Source organism: Tamandua tetradactyla, chromosome 17, assembly GCF_023851605.1.
Source record: "Tamandua tetradactyla isolate mTamTet1 chromosome 17, mTamTet1.pri, whole genome shotgun sequence".
Classification (NCBI taxonomy): domain Eukaryota; kingdom Metazoa; phylum Chordata; class Mammalia; order Pilosa; family Myrmecophagidae; genus Tamandua; species Tamandua tetradactyla.
Window position 1 is genome coordinate 7895878 of NC_135343.1, and position 20616 is coordinate 7916493.

At 34.5% G+C, this 20616-nt stretch overlaps 1 protein-coding gene across 4 annotated transcripts in view; it reads right to left on the minus strand.

Annotated features, from left to right (window-relative positions):
• The window catches only part of STRN (striatin), a 174041-nt gene that overhangs the window by 119081 nt on the left and 34344 nt on the right, over window positions 1-20616 (minus strand). For 2 of the 4 annotated variants that reach the window (XM_077133979.1, XM_077133980.1), the window contains exons 2-3: window positions 15266-15369; window positions 1618-1691 (exon numbers count right to left, since the gene is read on the minus strand). In XM_077133979.1, the coding sequence (XP_076990094.1) occupies window positions 1618-1691; window positions 15266-15369 (178 nt within the window). Of the gene's footprint in view, window positions 1-1617; window positions 1692-15265; window positions 15370-17731; window positions 17950-18134; window positions 18251-20616 lie in introns of those variants that run through there. The other 2 variants (XM_077133981.1, XM_077133982.1) reach the window with 2 other exon arrangements.

Genomic DNA, 20616 nt, shown 5'->3' on the forward strand with positions numbered 1-20616 from the left:
ACAAACATTATGTACTAAATATTGTAGGATGAATGGATGGTTAGATGAATGGATAAACAGAATAATACTAGGTACTAATTAGGAACTATTCCCAGAATCATCCTCAGTTTATAGATAAGGAATGAAGCAAATTCACAGAGATTAAGAAATATCACAGGAATTTAAAGTAGCAGAGCAGACTCAAACTCACATCTATGTGACTTCAAAACTAAAGCTCTTTTTACTGAGCTACATCAACTTTTACATATTTCAACTAGGCCTTTTATATTCCTAAATTGCTTATGAAAATTATGAAACAAGTTTCTATGTAAAAATATTGATTAAAAACACTCCCTGAATCAGAAAACATACTCTTGGGACAGCCTTTAACACAAAAATCCTAGATTTTAAAAAGGAAAAATTTTTGAAATTTAAATGTACATCAGGTTGCAAAAAGTAGACTTAAAGTAGAAGATAGGACAATGGAAAAAAAAGAGAAATATGCCAGCAGACAACTGGTATTGCTCTAAATATCAAGGATTCAATAGCTAGATATTGATAACATTACTATACTAAAATGAATTACAAAATTGGCAACACATTCAGAACTCATTTTGGAAAGGTCTTTTATACACTGTTAATTATAGCAACAGTGTGATAAAATGGAATGAACATGAATTTTGGAGTCAGAAAGACCTGATTCAGTCCCATAATTCCTCAAATTAATAGTTGTATGACCTTGGGTAAGTCTCCCCATTTCTCTAAATTTAAATTTCATATAAGTAAAATGAAAATAATATCTTCACTGAATAATTTAAGAATTAAAAGACACACCTGAAACTTTTATTTAAAAATGAAAAGATTCAGTGAATTTTCAATAAATATCTAAAATGGACTATTTGCTTTAACAATAATCAGTATTTAAATTATCCTTGCAAACAACATAGAAACCAGAGTTAAAAACATGGTATTAGGAGTATCTAATATAACACTGATATCCGCTATATATTATATCAATATTGTTTAATATCTGATTGTTTACAAGGACATTTTTGTATTAATTGTTTGTTGGGGTGAAAAGGAAAGTAAGAGAAGGAAAAAGAATTAGCACAAAACAGCAACAAATATTTCAGGTGTTAAAACACAATCCAGTTATAGAATCTTTTATAGTATGAAAGTCCAATAGTGACGCCCCTGAAACTGAGGGATTAGGTTTAAGGATCAGAAATTTCTCTGCACTTCAAGAAGAAATCTCTTAACACCATAGCTCCAAATCTTTTACTCAAGATTTCAAGAGCCGTAAATATTTTGTATTGCATATATCTAAGTTCCATTAATACTGGAGATACCCAGCTAACACATAATTATTTTGATGTCTGTTACCCTATGAATTCTGATCCTTCCACTAAGTGTAGAACATAAGAAGAAAATAGGGAACAAAAAGAAAAGGGAAGAGAGAAAAGGTAGGATGGTGATGGAAAATGACATTAAATGATTAGCAACAAAGGTAACTAGGTCAGAAAAAAATAACTAATATGCAAATACTTAAAAATTAACTACAGTTGTAAGTATTATTCCTATAAAATACTGGATATTAACTTTTTTTAATCACTTAAGCTTTCTTTAAAATTAGCTTACCAGAATCATAGCTCGGAGGCTTCATATCTCCCTGATTCAATTCTGTCCCATATTTCAACTTGTGGTATTTGGCTCTAACAAAGAAATGAGAAAATACAAACCATCTTAAAACATATATAAATGAACTTTAAGGTATGTAACAGGAATAGTAATCAGTAGGCAACAGCCCTGGATAAACAGTCCAAGAATGCTCTCAAAAGCTCAGAGTCTTCCATTACATCTACGTCATAATACCAGGACTTGCCTTATTTATTTATGTATTTATTTTGGTCGTTATTTTGACACTATAATTAATAAGAGAAAAACACTGGAAACCATAAATGCAATGTCTGTAAGTAAAGAAGAACCATATAGCATTCTATTTCTGTAGTAGTCAAATTTTCTTGATGACTGCCAGAGTAAAACTCTACCACCAAATGCAGTAAAAAATGTCTGGATTATGAAACAAACTTGTAAAAGACCAGTCGTTCTCAAAACAGTGCATTTTTAAAAGAAAAGTGATCTATGATAATGTCTTGTCAGATCATTATGATTCACCAAGAATCCATTACAATACAGAAAGAAAAAAAAAGCCCAAATCATCAATGTTGAATAAGATATCCAGTATGAATAAAACTTTTTTTACTTAACTAAGATATTTTGCCTTTTACTTAGAAAAATTATGATAAGGAATGCCATCTATCTTCTTTTAAAAGCTAACACAATGTCACTATTTTAATTTAAACTTATTTAACCACTTCAGATTTACCCATCTGAAACTAAAAAAAAATTTAGATAAAATAGAAATTGAAAAGGTTAACTAAAAATGATCAAACTTGCTTAATGAATTTGTTATTTTGACCCAAAAACATTTGAGGCCATTTATAAAAAATATTCAGCATGATAAGACTGGGCTATAAGTAACAACTTTAATAATTCGAAAATCTAAAGCAATAAAAGGAGGGAAGAAAGGAGAGCACAACCAAGTTCAAAATTCAAAAGTTATTTTCTTCTTTATAAAAAACTAATCGAGAACTTACCATAAAGTTTTTATAATTCAAGAAAATTATAAAGAAAATGAGAACTATCTGCTTAACTGTGTAATATCCTAGATTCTTTAAAGGAATTCTAACCAATAATAACTAATTCAAATAACTTTTACAGTTACAACCGAAAAATCAAAGTTTTATACAGAGGGAAACTTTAAGAAAACCTATGAAAATTGTAGGCAGCTGATGTTCTATTTTTAAAAGGTAGTGGTTACATGAGTGTTTTTATATTAATTTTTATACTGCTAGTACATGAATGAAATATTTTATAATTTAAAAACTGTACAATGTACACATTAAAAAGGAAAAAGATCACTCGTGTTAAAATGGAACAATTACTAAGCTTAAGCAAAAAAGCAAGGTACAAAAATGGTATATACAACGTCTCTCGATTTCTGTTTTTTAAAAAGTATTTATAAAATGTGCATGGAATGTCTGTGAAACAATACATGCTACATAAGACACAGTTACTAAGGTAGTGAATGGGGCAGTAGGGACTCTATTTTTGCATTGTTTGGTTAATTAATTCGTGATGTACATCTTTTTGTGTTTTTTTTATTTAATAAGTATCTTTGGTCCAAATTATCTAAAATATTGCTTTTTTCTATTTCCAATGTCACTCTTAATCACAAAGACTTTAACACCAGCATAAATGTTTCCTAGTCTATTTTAATGTATTTGTAATAATGTTGATTATTTGAGGGCAAGATATAGCTATCAATCTCAGATACAGTTACCAGAAAATAAACAAGATTCGTAATGTACAAATTTTCCAGAAAAAAATATTTCATTTACTGAAAGCAACTGGCCTGAGTACAGATCATACTAAGGTTTTTAAATAAAAGTGGCAAGAAAATTTTATGGAGTTAATTTTTTTTTTTTTTTTTTCACTTTTTTTTTTTTATTAATTAAAAAAAGAATTAACAAAACAATTAGAAATCATTTCAATGTACATGTACAATCAGTAATTCTTAATAACATCACAGTTGCATATTCATCATTTCTTAGTACATTTGCATCGATTTAGAAAAAGAAATAAAAAGACAACAGAATAAGAATTAAAACAATAATAGAAAGAAAAAAAAACAAAAAAAACAAAAACAAAAAACCTATACCTCACATGCAGCTTCATTCAGTGTTTTAACATAATTGCATTACAATTGGGTAGTATTGTGCTGTCCATTTCTGAGTTTTTATATCCAGTCCCGTTGTACAGTCTGTATCCCTTCATCTCCAATTATCCCTTCTCTTTTTTTTTTTTTTAATTAACAGAAAAAAAGAAATTAACCCAACATTTAGAGATCATACCATTCTACACATGCAATCATTAATTCTTAACATCATCACATAGCTGCATGATCATCATTTCTTAGTACATTTGCATTGGTTTAGAAGAACTAGCAACATAACCGAAAAAGATATAGAATGTTAATATAGAGAAAAAAATAAAAGTAATAATAGTAAAATCAAAACAAAACAACACAAAACAAAACAAAAACCTATAGCTCAGATGCAGCTTCATTCAGTGTTTTAACATGATTACTTTACAATTAGGTATTATTGTGCTGTCCATTTTTGAGTTTTTGTATCTAGTCCTGTTGCACAGTCTGTATCCCTTCAGCTTCAATTACCCATTGTCTTACCCTGTTTCTAACTCCTGCTGAACTCTGTTACCAATGACATATTTCAAGTTTATTCTCGAATGTCCATTCACATCAGTGGGACCATACAGTATTTGTCCTTTAGTTTTTGGCTGGATTCACTCAGCATAATATTCTCTAGGTCCATCCATGTTATTACATGGTTCATAAGTTTATCTTGTCTTAAAGCTGCATAATATTCCATCGTATGTATATACCACAGTTTGTTTAGCCACTCTTCTGTTGATGGAGATTTTGGCTGTTTCCATCTCTTTGCAATTGTAAATAATGCTGCTATAAACATTGGTGTGCAAATGTCCGTTTGTGTCTTTGCCCTTAAGTCCTTTGAGTAGATACCTAGCAATGGTATTGCTGGGTCGTATGGCAATTCTATATTCAGCTTTTTGAGGAACCGCCAAACTGCCTTCCACAGTGGTTGCACCCTTTGACATTCCCACCAACAGTGGATAAGTGTGCCTCTTTCTCCGCATCCTCTCCAGCACTTATCATTTTCTGTTTTGTTGATAATGGCCATTCTGGTGGGTGTGAGATGATATCTCATTGTGGTTTTGATTTGCATTTCTCTAATGGCCAGGGACATTGAGCATCTCTTCATGTGCCTCTTGGCCATCCATATTTCCTCTTCTGAGAGGTGTCTGTTCAAGTCTTTTTCCCATTTTGTAATTGGGTTGGCTGTCTTTTTGTTGTTGAGATGAACAATCTCTTTATAAATTCTGGATACTAGACCTTTATCTGATATATCATTTCCAAATATTGTCTCCCATTGTGAAGGCTGTCTTTCTACTTTCTTGATGAAGTTCTTTGATGCACAAAAGTGTTTAATTTTGAGGAGTTCCCATTTATTTATTTCCTTCTTCAGTGCTCTTGCTTTAGGTTTAAGGTCCATAAAACCGCCTCCAGTTGTAAGATCCATAAGATATCTCCCAACATTTTCCTCTAACTGTTTTATGGTCTTAGACCTAATGTTTAGATCTTTGATCCATTTTGAGTTAACTTTTGTATAGGGTGTGAGAGATGGGTCTTCTTTCATTCTTTTGCATATGGATATCCAGTTCTCTAGGCACCATTTATTGAAGAGACTGCTCTGTCCCAGGTGAGTTGGCTTGACTGCCTTATCAAAGATCAAATGTCCATAGATGAGAGGGTCTATATCTGAGCACTCTATTCGATTCCATTGGTCGATGTATCTATCTTTATGCCAATACCATGCTGTTTTGACCACTGTGGCTTCATAATATGCCTTAAAGTCAGGCAGCGCGAGACCTCCAGCTTCGTTTTTTTTTCCTCAAGATGTTTTTAGCAATTCGGGGCACCCTGCCCTTCCAGATAAATTTGCTTATTGGTTTTTCTATTTCTGAAAAATAAGTTGTTGGGATTTTGATTGGTATTGCATTGAATCTGTAAATCAATTTAGGTAGGATTGACATCTTAACTATATTTAGTCTTCCAATCCATGAACACGGTATGCCCTTCCATCTATTTAGGTCTTCTGTGATTTCTTTTAGCAGTTTTTTGTAGTTTTCTTTATATAGGTTTTTTGTCTCTTTAGTTAAATTTATTCCTAGGTATTTTATTCTTTTAGTTGCAATTGTGAATGGGATTCGTTTCTTGATTTCCCCCTCAGCTTGTTCCTTACTAGTGTATAGAAATGCTACAGATTTTTGAATGTTGATCTTGTAACCTGCTACTTTGCTGTACTCATTTATTAGCTCTAGTAGTTTTGTTGTGGATTTTTCCGGGTTTTCGACGTATAGTATCATATCGTCTGCAAACAGTGATAGTTTTACTTCTTCCTTTCCAATTTTGATGCCTTGTATTTCTTTTTCTTGTCTAATTGCTCTGGCTAGAACCTCCAACACAATGTTGAATAATAGTGGTGATAGTGGACATCCTTGTCTTGTTCCTGATCTTAGGGGGAAAGTTTTCAATTTTTCCCCATTGAGGATGATATTAGCTGTGGGTTTTTCATATATTCCCTCTATCATTTTAAGGAAGTTCCCTTGTATTCCTATCTTTTGAAGTGTTTTCAACAGGAAAGGATGTTGAATCTTGTCAAATGCCTTCTCTGCATCAATTGAGATGATCATGTGATTTTTCTGCTTTGATTTGTTGATATGGTGTATTACATTAATTGATTTTCTTATGTTGAACCATCCTTGCATACCTGGGATGAATCCTACTTGGTCATGATGTATAATTCTTTTAATGTGTTGTTGGATACGATTTGCTAGAATTTTATTGAGGATTTTTGCATCTGTATTCATTAGAGAGATTGGTCTGTAGTTTTCTTTTTTTGTAATATCTTTGCCTGGTTTTGGTATGAGGGTGATGTTGGCTTCATAGAATGAATTAGGTAGTTTTCCCTCCACTTCGATTTTTTTGAAGAGTTTGAAGAGAATTGGTACTAATTCTTTCTGGAACGTTTGGTAGAATTCACATGTGAAGCCATCTGGTCCTGGACTTTTCTTTTTAGGAAGCTTTTGAATGACTAATTCAATTTCTTTACTTGTGATTGGTTTGTTGAGGTCATCTATGTCTTCTTGAGTCAAAGTTGGTTGTTCATGTCTTTCCAGGAACCCGTCCATTTCCTCTAAATTGTTGTATTTATTAGCGTAAAGTTGTTCATAGTATCCTGTTATTACCTCCTTTATTTCTGTGAGGTCAGTAGTTATGTCTCCTCTTCCATTTCTGATCTTATTTATTTGCATCCTCTCTCTTCTTCTTTTTGTCAATCTTGCTAAGGGCCCATCAATCTTATTGATTTTCTCATAGAACCAACTTCTGGCCTTATTGATTTTCTCTATTGTTTTCATGTTTTCAATTTCATTTATTTGTGCTCTAATCTTTGTTATTTCTTTCCTTTTGCTTGCTTTGGGGTTAGCTTGCTGTTCTTTCTCCAGTTCTTCCAAATGGATAGTTAATTCCTGAATTTTTGCCTTTTCTTCTTTTCTGATATAGGCATTTAGAGCAATAAATTTCCCTCTTAGCACTGCCTTTGCTGCGTCCCATAAGTTTTGATATGTTGTGTTTTCATTTTCATTCGCCTCGAGGTATTTGCTAATTTCTCTTGCAATTTCTTCTTTGACCCACTCGTTGTTTAGGAGTGTGTTGTTGAGCCTCCACGTATTTGTGAATTTTCTGGCACTCTGCCTATTATTGATTTCCAACATCATTCCTTTATGGTCCGAGAAAGTGTTGTGTAAGATTTCAATCTTTTTAAATTTGTTAAGACTTGCTTTGTGACCCAGCATATGGTCTATCTTTGAGAATGATCCATGAGCACTTGAGAAAAAGGTGTATCCTGCTGTTGTGGGATGTAATGTCCTATAAATGTCTATTAAGTCTAGTTCATTTATAGTAATATTCAGATTCTCTATTTCTTTGTTGATCCTCTGTCTAGATGTTCTGTCCCTTGATGAGAGTGGTGAGTTGAAGTCTCCAACTATTATGGTATATGAGTCTATTTCCCTTTTCAGTGTTTGCAGTATATTCCTCACGTATTTTGGGGCATTCTGATTCGGTGCGTAAATATTTATGATTGTTATGTCTTCTTGTTTAATTGTTCCTTTTATTAGTATATAGTGTCCTTCTTTGTCTCTTTTAACTGTTTTACATTTGAAGTCTAATTTGTTGGATATTAGTATAGCCACTCCTGCTCTTTTCTGGTTGTTATTTGCATGAAATATCTTTTCCCAACCTTTCACTTTCAACCTATGTTTATCTTTGGGTCTAAGATGTGTTTCCTGTAGACAGCATATAGAAGGATCCTGTTTTTTAATCCATTCTGCCAATCTATGTCTTTTGATTGGGGAATTCAGTCCATTGACATTTAGTGTTATTACTGTTTGGATAATATTTTCCTCTAACATTTTGCCTTTTGTATTATATATATCATATCTGATTTTCCTTCTTTCTACACTCTTTTCCATATCTCTCTCTTCTGTCTTTTTGTATCTGACTCTAGTGCTCCCTTTAGTATTTCTTGCAGAGCTGGTCTCTTGGTCACAAATTCTTTCAGTGACTTTTTGTCTGAGAATGTTTTAATTTCTCCCTCATTTTTGAAGGATAATTTTGCTGGATATAGGAGTCTTGGTTGGCAGTTTTTCTCTTTTAGTATTTTAAATATATCATCCCACTGTCTTCTAGCTTCCATGGTTTCTGCTGAGAAATCTACACAAAGTCTTATTGGGTTTCCCTTGTATGTAATGGATTGTTTTTCTCTTGCTGCTTTCAAGATCTTCTCTTTCTCTTTGACCTCTGACATTCTAACTAGTAAGTGTCTTGGAGAACGCCTATTTGGGTCTAATCTCTTTGGGGTGCGCTGCACTTCTTGGATCTGTAATTTTAGGTCTTTCATAAGAGTTGGGAAATTTTCAGTGAAAATTTCTTCCATTAGTTTTTCTCCTCCTTTTCCCTTCTCTTCTCCTTCTGGGACACCCACAACACGTATATTTGTGCGGTTCATATTGTCCTTGAGTTCCCTGATACCCTGTTCAAATTTTTCCATTCTTTTCCCGATAGTTTCTGTTTCTTTTTGGGATTCAGATGTTCCATCCTCCAAATCACTAATTCTATCTTCTGTCTCTTTAAATCTATCATTGTAGCTATCCATTATTTTTTCTATGTTTGCTACTTTATCCTTCACTTCCATAAGTTCTGCGATTTGTTTTTTCAGTTTTTCTATTTCTTCTTTATGTTCAGCCCATGTCCTCTTCATGTCCTCCCTCAATTTATCAATTTCATTTTTGAAGAGGTTTTCCATTTCTGTTCGTATATTCAGGATTAGTTGTCTCAGCTCTTGTGTCTCATTTGAGCTATTGGTTTGTTCCTTTGACTGGGCCATATTCTCAATCTTTTGAGCGTGGACAGTTATCTTCTGCTGCTGGCGTCTGGGCATTTATTCAGATTTCTCTTGGTGTTGGACCCAGCAAGGTTGTAATATTTTTCTGTGAAATCTCTGGGTTCTGTTTTTCTTATCCTGCCCAGTAGGTGGCGCTCGTGGCACACGTTTGTCTGCGGGTCCCACCAGTAAAAGGTGCTGTGGGACCTTAAACTTTGGAAAACTCTCGCCGTCCTGGGGGTTCGCTAGCCGAAACGGCTTGAGCCGGCCCGGGGTCCGAACGCAGGGAGGGTTGCTGGTCGCCGCAGCCAGGGAAAGAGCCCGTCCGAATTTCCTAGTCGGCCTTGGGCAACAAGCGTGGCGGGAGGGCGCCAGCGGCAGCGGCCCGCCCGAGAGAGTGCACGTTCCCCGGGAGTCACGGGTTTGGAAGGGGCCTCCCCCACCCGTCACCGTTCTCCGCGGCCTGGGGTTTTCCGATCCAATTCTCTCAGTTGGTCCGGGGGCTGCGCGTGGTGTGTGCGCCAGCCGTCTTTGTTTCAGGGGACCGCCTCTCCAATTCTCCCAGCCGGCCCGGGAAGGGGGAAGGGAGTAACTCCGGCCGCTTGCCACCCCGCCCGGTAAGGCCCGCGCGCCTCGGCGATCTCACCCGAGCTGCTTCTCTCAGCCAGCCAGCCGTTCCAGGATGGGGTACGCTGTCTTTTTTATCTCTGTTGTGGCTTTGGGCGCTTTCTGTATCGTTTCTACTCCCCTAGTAGGTGTCCTGGAGAAGAAACTAAGATCCGCGCGTCTTACTAAGCCGCCATCTTCCAGTATGGAGTTAATTTATTATTTCTTTTTTAAAATTTATTTTATACATATTAAAATATTTGTTTCCAAACACAAAATAACTGCATTATAGTGCATTCTAGTGGCCGCAGGGAAAACTGCAGCAGAGCTAACAAAAAAAGAGACAAAAAATATATAACTGTAACAAAAATGACATGCTTTAATAGTTCATCAAAAATAAGAGACAAGATACATAAAGAAATGCTGTATTTATCACAAGTTGTATTCCTTAAAACAGGGTCTCCCTATTGAATTTTTAAATTCACTGAAAAATATTTTTACAGAAACCTCCTCAAGCTTAACAGCATTTTTTGAAGACAAGACACTAAAACTCCTTCTCATTCATATTATTTCCTATTGTGTTAACACTTCAACTCACTACCAATCTCTTCTTTTTCCTGATTCTTTTTCTGTCTCATTCTGACAGTAAGGTAAATAAGGAAATACCATGTCTAAAAACTCTAACACGCAACTAAAACCTCACATTTGGCCTTTACTGGATAACACAGCATAAATATATAATATATAATATACTTAATAAATCTCATTCTAGCTTTGTCTCTATACCTATTATTATAATTCCTAAGCTAGGAATATAATGAAGTATCTGTGCTGATTTGAATCTGTTATGTACCCCAGAAAAGCCTACATTCTTTTAATCCAATCATGTGGGGGAACAGCTATTGTCGGGTGAGTCCTTTTGATTAGGTTGTTTCTATGGAGATGTGACCCCACCCATTCAAGGTGGGTCTTAATCTACTTACTGGAGTCCCTTAGAGCTCAGGGAGAAACGCTGGGCGACAGAGCACTTGGAGACAGAAATGCTCCCAGAGATACTAAGCTAGGACCCACAAAAACTGAAAGGGCCAGAACCTGGAGAAGGCCAAAGGAAGCTAAGAGATGAGACCAGGAGTTTGCTAAGAGAGGACCCACAGACACTTAGAGAAAGAACTACACCGGCGATGCTAAGAGAAGATTCACAGGTCACAGAGTGAAAGCCACTAGAATCAGAAGCTGAAAGCAACAGAACTGGGAGCAGGGACCAGTAGATGCTGGCCACGTGCCACCCAGATGATAGAGGTGTTCCAGATGCCAACAACCTTTCTTCAGAGTTCAGGTATGCCTTAATTTGGACATTTTCGTGGACTTAACCTAAATTTGTAACCTAATAAATTCCCTTTGTAAAAGCCAATCCATTTCTGATATATTGCACTCCAGAAATTTTAGTAAACCAGCAGAGTATCCAATTCACATCTTAAAATGCTGATGCTTGCAAAAAGTGGGGGGGGGGGGGAAATGCTGATGTTAAAAATAATCTGATTAACTTCAATTAACTGTTGAATTAATTGAATTCCTATGATGTGCCAGGCACCATACTACTTGCTGGGAATGACCAAAAGTTTGCAGTCAGTTAAGAGTAGAGGCAAGAGGATGAGAATAAGTCAGAAATGTGATAAATAATCAAAGAATTATGATATCAAGTGTCACAGTTATGTAGGTAAGGGATTATCTAAATTCTGTCAAAAGCAGTATCAAGGAATGGAAGTTCACATGAGATTTTAGCTACACTTCAAAAAAAAAAAAGTTTTCCAGCAAGATAAACGGACTGATAGAGAGGGTAGTTCAGTAAGAAAAGAAAACGTAGAAGGAATACCATTTGACTTAGTAAGTCAGGGAACAACAAACAGTATGCTTAGTACTTGAATTAGAATTTGAAGATAATGAATGCAGTTATTATAGTAGTGCAGATAAAAAGAAAGTGGCAGTAAAGGGAAAGTAATGGGAAAAATGCTCCAAAATATTATTTTATATATATATTCGCGTTTCTTCTGTATAGAAGTTCCTGAATAAACCTCAGATTATACACTTCTACAGTCCTGAAAATTTATATGTGAATTTCCTCACTTTGTAAATTTTATCACACTTTAAAGCATGCTTTGATGAATTCATTGCTAAGCATATAATACTTCTGTAATGTTAAAGAGTCACTCAATATTAGTTCATTTCAAATTGTCTTACAATGGGGATCCTTAAAAAATCAATAACATAGCAATTCAAAAACCATATTCTTACTTAGTGTTTACAGGTGAAATCATAAGATGTCTGGAACTTGCTCTAAAATAGACTAAGATGAACAAGATTGTTTTTATTCACTGTTAAAGTTGGAGATGTACAAAAGAGATCATTATACTACTCTCTCTATTTTTGTGTTTGGAATTTTCCTCAATTAAGAAAAAATTAAAATTTTCTGGCATTAAAGGCTTCATAAAATGATTTCAGAGTGAAAAGAATGGAGATGTTTTAGCGCACCAAGCGAGAAAGAAATGCTTTCTGACTCTTTAATTTTATATACTTAAATGTCATTATTTCAGTAATAATCCCAATTGATTCTTCAAAGGATACAAAATCAGTGACTCTTTTCCAGGAGCATCCCATTAGTTAAGGAAAAATAAAAATCTTCCCTAGACCCAGCCAGTTTCTTATCTCTTCTGTCCTTCAAACTTCAATCTCTTGAAAAATAAGCAACTGTATCTGTCTCCACTTTATTCCTTCTCACCCCTCAATTCTCTATGATCTGGTTTACATCCCTGCTACTTCATTGAAGCTACTGTGGCAAGGATATCAACAATCTTCCAAATGCCAAATCCAATTGATTATTTGCAGTGTACAACTTACTTGGATTCTGTTTGGCATCTGACACTGTTGACTCCCTCTTTCTTTCACTTATTTCCAAAATATAGCTTTCTCCTTCTCTAATCATTCCTTTGCTGATGCTTCTTCCTCAGCCTTTTCCTCAAATGTTACTACTTCTGTGACTCTTGCTAATTCTCTCTTCTCTTTCCACAATACTTGTTCTGCTTGTCTCAACTACTCCTATCACTTCATCCATAACAATATTAATGGCTCCCAAATCTACAATCATAGTTATGAATCTCTCCACCAATTGGCTCTTAAATTCTTATTCTCTATCTGTAAACCCTCTGATAACTTCCAAATATTTCACTCAGAATTCACAGTCCCACAAGCCAGAAACCTAGAAGTCATTCTTAAATCATCTGATGATTCTTAAATCATCTTTCTCCCTCACCCCCTATACCAAATCATTCTCCAAATTTTATGGATTCTTTCTACTTGAAATGTTTCCTAGCTGATGTTGCCTCTATTTCAGCAGCTACTGTCTTATCATTTCTCACCCTAGACTATTACAGTCTTCTTGTCTATATTAATAGATAATATACCTTTCCAGTCCATCCTTCATATTGAGATCAGGGCAATCTTTCTAAAACCTGTTTTGGACTATTCCATGCTTAAAACCTTTCAACTGCATGACAACAAAATCATTATTGGTAGATCTGGTGAAATTTGGTATGGATTACATTACAGAACAGAATTGCATCAATGTTCAACTTCCTTAATTTAATCATGTAAGTAAATGAGGGAATGTTCTTACTCTCAGACAAGACACTCTGAGGTACTTGGGTAAACAGGGCATGATATCTGCAACTCAGTAGCAAACAATTCAGGCAAAAAACAATATAAAAAATTGATTGATAGACAGCAAGCAAGCATGATAAAGTAAACAGCAAAATGTCGTCAATTGGTAAATGCAGATGAAGGGTATACAGGAGTTCTTGCAACTTTTCTACTAGTTTGAAATTATTTTTTAAAAATTTGTTTTGTTTTTATTTTGTTTTACCTGTCAATGTTTCCTATTATGCAATAGGTTGGACTCTCTATGGTCTGGCTCTTGTCCACACCTTCCCCCATATAATCTCTTGCCAATCACAACTCATATCCTACCCTCCATATACAATGACTACAAATTTCTGAACATACCAAACTGCCTTGCTTCATGTCTAACAGTCCTCTCTATTTCCTGAATCTTATCTGTCTGGCAAACACCTTCTCATTTTCTATGATACTGTTCAAGTCTCACCTGCTCTAATTATGCCCTCACTTCTACTTCCTCATTGAATGCCCTTCCTTCTACTTCCACCCTCCAGACAGTAATAACCCCTCCCTTCTTTATAACCCTACCGTGCCCCATACAGGCACAGTCTTCTATCATAGGATTAATAATACTTCATTGTACTTTTATGATTTACTAGTCTGTTTCCTGATACAGCCCTTAAAAACAGTCATCTATCCTCATACTAAGCTCCAGTACAGAGCTTAAATTGGAGGATAAACTGATGAATATATTTAATAAGGGATACACACACACTCTCTCCTTGGTTACTTTAGTATTTGTATTTTTCAATTCTCTAGGCATACAAGATAATAAAATGTACTGGTAATAAGTATAGGCTTCAAATCAGCAGAATTGAGCAATCTGAATCACAGACCTACAGTTCTGCAATACTTAACAAATTACTTAGTTTTTAAGTCTCAAAGCCTGGTTAACCTACTGTTTTTCTCTCTCTCTGGTTATACATACAACTTAACCATTTTAAATACTTAAATATTCCCAAAATATATACTTTAAAAGTTGTTGTTTTTTCCTATATCCCTAATACAGCTTTCAACCTCTCAAGGTATGAAAAGAATCACCTACTTTTCATTAAGAGGCAAACCTGTTTCCAATCTCTTACGTCATTTATATATTCCACATGAAGACAAACACAAGCTTTAATAAATATCTATTTCTTGAAATTCATAAATATCTACTAAACGCTATTTTTTGCAGTTCCGCAAAACATTCCATTCATGAACTTCAAAAGAATAAGAAAAATATTCCAAATGATCATCAAAAATTAACCAAAATATAAAACTGTGACATCATCTATCAAGTACATGCAAGCCCAAAAACTGTCTCAAAAAGCTGTCAAAAATCCAAACACCATGTGGATTTTTAAAGCATACAAATTTAATTCATCTGATAATTTCAAAAACTCTCATTCACGATCCAAGGTTAGTTACCTGAGTATCTTAGACACTAGCAAAATAGAAAAGTAACATTAGCTTCTGGAAAGACATACATGACTAGATGATAGCCAAGGAATAAAACTTTTTAGAAGTCTATAAAAAGATTTTCAAATGAGTCTACCAGAGCAACTTTTTTCTAAGAAAATATCTCAATAAGAGGAAAAGGAAATAAGCATTACGGAAATTTCCTTATAATTCAAACACTTCTTCAACTCCAAAAAGAAATGGATATTGACAGTTCAGGAAGTACGTACGTTTCTTAAAGAAAGACGGAATAGGGGGAAAAATGTTAAAATTTGAATTTAAGTAATGACAGAAAAATTACTCAGTCATTTAAAAGAACACTATCTTCAATGTTACTGAATTACCTTTCCTGTTTAAGAGCATACTCCAGCATTTTAATCCTCCTCACAAGATCCTTCTTCAAATTTTCTTGACCTTTCCTTTCCCCCTGAAGGAAGGCAATCTGGGCCTGAAGGAGGGAGAAAGACAAAACTCAATTTAGACCAGATGAACTTTTTAAAAAATTCAGTTAAGGAAAGAACTTTTGGAAGGTAGGACAATTAGCACAAGACATTTTCTTTATGTATCTCTCACAAAGTATATACAGAAAATCACTGACTACAACGGAAAAAAAAAAGGCCTAAGCCTAATTAAATAAAAAACATGTACCTGTATGCACCTAACTTTAGACTAGGGATGCTACAACATACAGTCCTTATCCTCTAGGAGTTTCTAACTCTTTGTAGACAAGATGGTACATTAATTACTGTTTTGCTCAAGTATTTATCTTTTGAAACACTGAGGGAGTTTCTAGTTTATAAAGAGTAAAGATAAGTAAAAGGGCAAATGTAAAATCATGAGTTCTTACAATCCCCATGCCAATTAAAAGTGCCAAGAGTCTCACCATATACTTAAATTTCATGATGCATTCCTTCTCTTTAGTGATTTTATCTGGGATCTCTCCTACAATAATGAAAAGCTTTCTTTTCTCAATTCCCACATAAAATTTAATGTGCAGAAAAAAGGAAAGTGAAAGTTGGAAAAAGGCAAATCAGAGATAACAGGCCTCCAACAGCAACAGTTCCTGGCCCCTTCAAATAATTACTTTTTAAAAGCCTACAATTTAACATGAAACAAAATACAAATTGCAGTAAACTGCAAACTACAGCAAACTATAAACTGTGCCATAAAACAGAGGGAATGGGAAAAAGCTGTTTGGTTTACCAGAATAATTAAAAAGACATTTAGAATTATCTTTCATCCAAGGAATCTAAAATATGATTATAAACACTAACTTGTTAAAGTAACTCCTATGAGCAGGGTAGGTTTATCTAGGAGACCTCAAAGATAGCTCTGAACCTCAGTATTCTCATATTTCTGTTATATTAACCTACTAAGTGTTATTTATATTTCCACAGTGTTTTCCATTTAAGTAAGAACTTTACATTTAAGGATACCCTAAGGAATTGTGAGGCTGTCCAATTCAGGTGTAACGAATGAGTCCTTAAAACAAATTCTACTTATTTGAATGAAGGAGACTCATTTCTATTTATTCATACCATAATGAATGTAAAATCCAACTCTAATATGATCCAACTCTATTATGATTTTTTCTCATTTAAATAAGTTCTTAAAATGTGCATTAACATTAAAATAAGGATTATATTTATCTTATTGGAATAATTTAAATAACTTAGAAATAATTCAATTGTTTATACAAAGAAAAAGGCATAAAATATCTATAATATCTATTTAAACATTAATGATTAAAAAAACGTTTTGAGGGGGGGCCATGGTGGCTCAGCAGACAGAGTGCTCGCCTGCAATGCCGGAAACCCGGGTTTGAGTCCCAGTGCCTGCCCATGCGAAAAAAAAAAAAGTAAAAAACCTTTTGAAATTATACATTCTGCAAATAGATCATTACTTTACCTAAGCAAAATAACAATACATGCATTTAAAGCTGAAAAAATGAAAATCTTGTCAAAAGAAATGGCACTTCAACTTGTCTGGCCAAACAAATGCTCTGGCACAGAATTTTATTGTTGTTGTTCTTTATTTAATCAAGGTGACAAAAATGGAAAGTAAATAAAGGAGTTAACATGATTTAAAAAGACACTTTTTTTTAAAGTGAAGTGGCACTGTCTAAAACAATAAGGAAGAAGATGGTCAACATATATATCAATAAGTATATTGGTATGATAAGACATAGAATTTTTGTCATCTAGGCAGATTACTCAGATGGTTAAAAAACCGTTTAAAGCTCCTCATTAAGAGCAAACAAATAATCCAAGAAAACATTGTCATTTTAACAGAGTGAAAACCAAATTCTTGTTTTGCATGAAGATACATCTGATAAGAAAACTATTTAAAATCTTATAAAACTAAAAAATCTTATTAGTCAACATTAATCACAAATAATTCAATTCTCTTCCAACAAAACTTCTACAACTTTCTATAACCATCTATTTTGTCCTACACATTCCTGTTTCTCATTCTGCATTTTTTCCTTAACAAAAACACTTTCTGCATCCTTTACATATTTAAATTAGCAAAAAGATCTTGAAATCAATCTTCAAGCCAACATTCTACAAACACAATTCTTCTTTTTTTCTTTCTTATAAAAAAATAAAATATACAAAAAAGCAATAAAGTTCAAAGGTCAAAGCACATCACAATTAGTTTAGAACAGACTTCAGAGTTTGGTATGGGTTACAATTCCACAATTTTAGGTTTTGATTTTCAGCTCCTCTAAGATACTGGAGACTAAAAGAAGTATCAAAAGAGGTATCAATATATTGATTCAGCAATCATATTCATTTGTTAAACTCTACCTTCTCTGTATAACTCCACCATCACCTTTGATCTTTCTCTCGCTCTTTAGGGGTATTTGGGTATGCCCATTCTAACTTTTTCATGTTGGAAGGGTTGTCAATAATAGAGGATAGGGGAATGGAACTAGCTGATGTTCTGGAGAGGCTGGCCCCTCTGCATTTCAGGACTTATCTAGTTCAGGGACCCATCTGGAGTTTGTAAGTTTCTGGAGAATTACCCTAGTGCTTAGAATCTTTGTAGAATCTTACATAATGCCCTAGGTGTTCTTTAGGATTGGCTAGAATGGTTCTGGTTGAGGGGGGAAATTAAGAGTAGGCAGCAATGTCTAACTAAAGCTTGTGTAAGAGCACCCTCAAGAGTAGCCAGCCTCCCAATCCTATTTGAACTCTCAGCCACTGATACCTTATTTGTAACACTTCTTTTTCCCTTTTTCATCAGGATGGCATTGTTGATCCCGCAGTGCCAAGGACAGATTTATTCCTGGAAGTCATCTCCCAAGCTGCCAGGGAGACAGTCACCCCTGGATATCACATCCCACACAGTGGGGGAGGGCAATGATTTCACTTGTAGATCTGGCACAGAATTTTATACTCCTGAAAATGGCTTTAATAAAATAATCTCCTCAGTGCTATCAGAGTAATAATGAAATCATCTATTTCTTCTCCTTTTCGTTTGACTACTTGTAACTTTTCTGCCACTATCATCAGTCCTGGATGATTATGAAACTCCAGCTTATTATACTCTAAAGTCACTACTGTGACTCATTCCTCAATCAACCCATTACCTCCCTATTTTCCTAGTATTCTTTCTTCCCTATCCTATCAATTCATATATCTGATTAGTCAAACATTTTATAAAAATAGAAGGCCAGGAATTACATAGAAAGATTTTTTTTTTAAAAAATGGAGATGGCTGGAAAGGGAAAACAAAAAAGATTAGAAAGGGGTATATCAGCCCTGAGCTACTATTGCCAAAAATGCTTAACTTGAAATGAACCGTAAGGAAACACCAGGCAAACTCAAATTATGGGACATTTTACATTAACTGGCTTGTAATCATCAAAAGTTTAGGGTCATGAAAGTTGAGGAAAGACTGTACCAAATTAAGGGGAAAAAAAGACACATGAAAACTAAATGCAAAGCCTGACTCTGGACTAGAGTTAACATTATAAATAGCATTACTGGGGCAATGGGCAAAACTTTGAAGTGCTGGGTGGGCCATGGTGGCTCAGCAGGCAAGAATGCTCGCCTACCATGCCAGAGGACCCAGGTTTGTTTCCCAGTGCCTGCCCATGTTAAAAATAAAAAAAACACTTGAAGTGCCTGAGGATTAGATGGCAGCAATGTGTAAGTGTTAATTTCCTTATTTTGATGGCTATATGTGGCCATATAAAAGAGTACTTGTTTGTAGGAAATAAACACTAAAGTATTTGGTGGGAAGCAAGTTAGCAACTCGCCTTCAAATCAATCAGGAGAAAATGTATTTATATTGCCCTTGCAACATTTTTGTAAGTTTAAGATTTAAATTTTTTTTTTAATTTTGAAATAAACACTATGCCTTAATATAAGATATAAACAATGTCAACTCAAAAGCCAGCATCATGCATAACAAGGAAATTCTGGAAATACAATATAACCAAGAGCAAAACAAGGATGTCCGTTATTCATCACAAATGTTCATCATTGTTCTGGAGGTGCTGGTCAATGTACTTAATCAAGAAAAAAGTAAACAGAAAAGAGGAAATGAAATTATTGTTGGTAAATGATGTGACTGGATACCTGGAAACAAACAAGGAAAACAAATTATAAACTATTACAAAACATACAAAAATTTTAGGGCAGGGCCACGGTGGCTCAGCAGGCAAGGATGCTTGCCTGCCATGCCAGAGGACCCAGGTTCGGTTCCTGGTGCCTGCCCATGTAAAAAAAAAAAAAAAAATTTTTTTTAGAAAAGTGGCTATATACAAAATTAATACACTATAATAACAAACACAATAAAATGACTAGAATAAGCTTTAAAAAATAAGAACTATTAAAAAAATTAAATGCCAATAAGGGGTACAAAAAAACAAAAGAACAAATGAAAAGGTATATTATGTTCTCAACTAAGATGATGCAGCATTCTAATGATTTTTACTTCTCCATAAATTAATCTTCAAATTTATGTAAGCCCAATTAAAACACCACAGTTTTAAAAACACTACATGATTCTAAAGTTCATATGTGTGATGGTTAAGTTCAGGTGTTAACGTGGCCAAGTGATGATGTCCAGGTGTTGGTCATGTAAGCGCACTGGCATGAACATTGTTGCAAGGATATTTTGTGGCTGGTTGATGAACTAGAAGGCTGGTGTATTAAGTCATCAATCAGTTGACTGCATCTGTGGCTGATTACATCTGCAATCAATTAAGGACTGTCCTTCACAATGAGATAATCCAATCAGTTGAAGGCTGTTAAGGAAGAAGAGAGACTCTTCCACTGTTTCTTCAGCCAGGGAGCCTCGCTTGTGGAGTATATCCAGACCATTATCGGAGCCTCCAGCTTCACTACCTGCCCTACAGGTTTTGGACTCTTCCATTCCCACGGTTGCACTGACATATTTATAAATCTCATATTAACAGATATCACCTCTTGGTTCTGTTTTTCTAGAGAACCCTGACCAACAAACACAATGTGGAAAAATAAACAAGAAAGAATAAATCATAAAAATTCCTTAAAAAGTCCTAAAATATTTTAAGACATAATTATATAGTCACTTTAAAACATAATAATGGTACATAAACAGACAGATCTATGGTATAAAACAATCCAAAAATAAGCACAAATAAACATAGGAATTTAGTATAAGGTTGTAATGTACCTTAACGAGGAAAATTTGTATTATT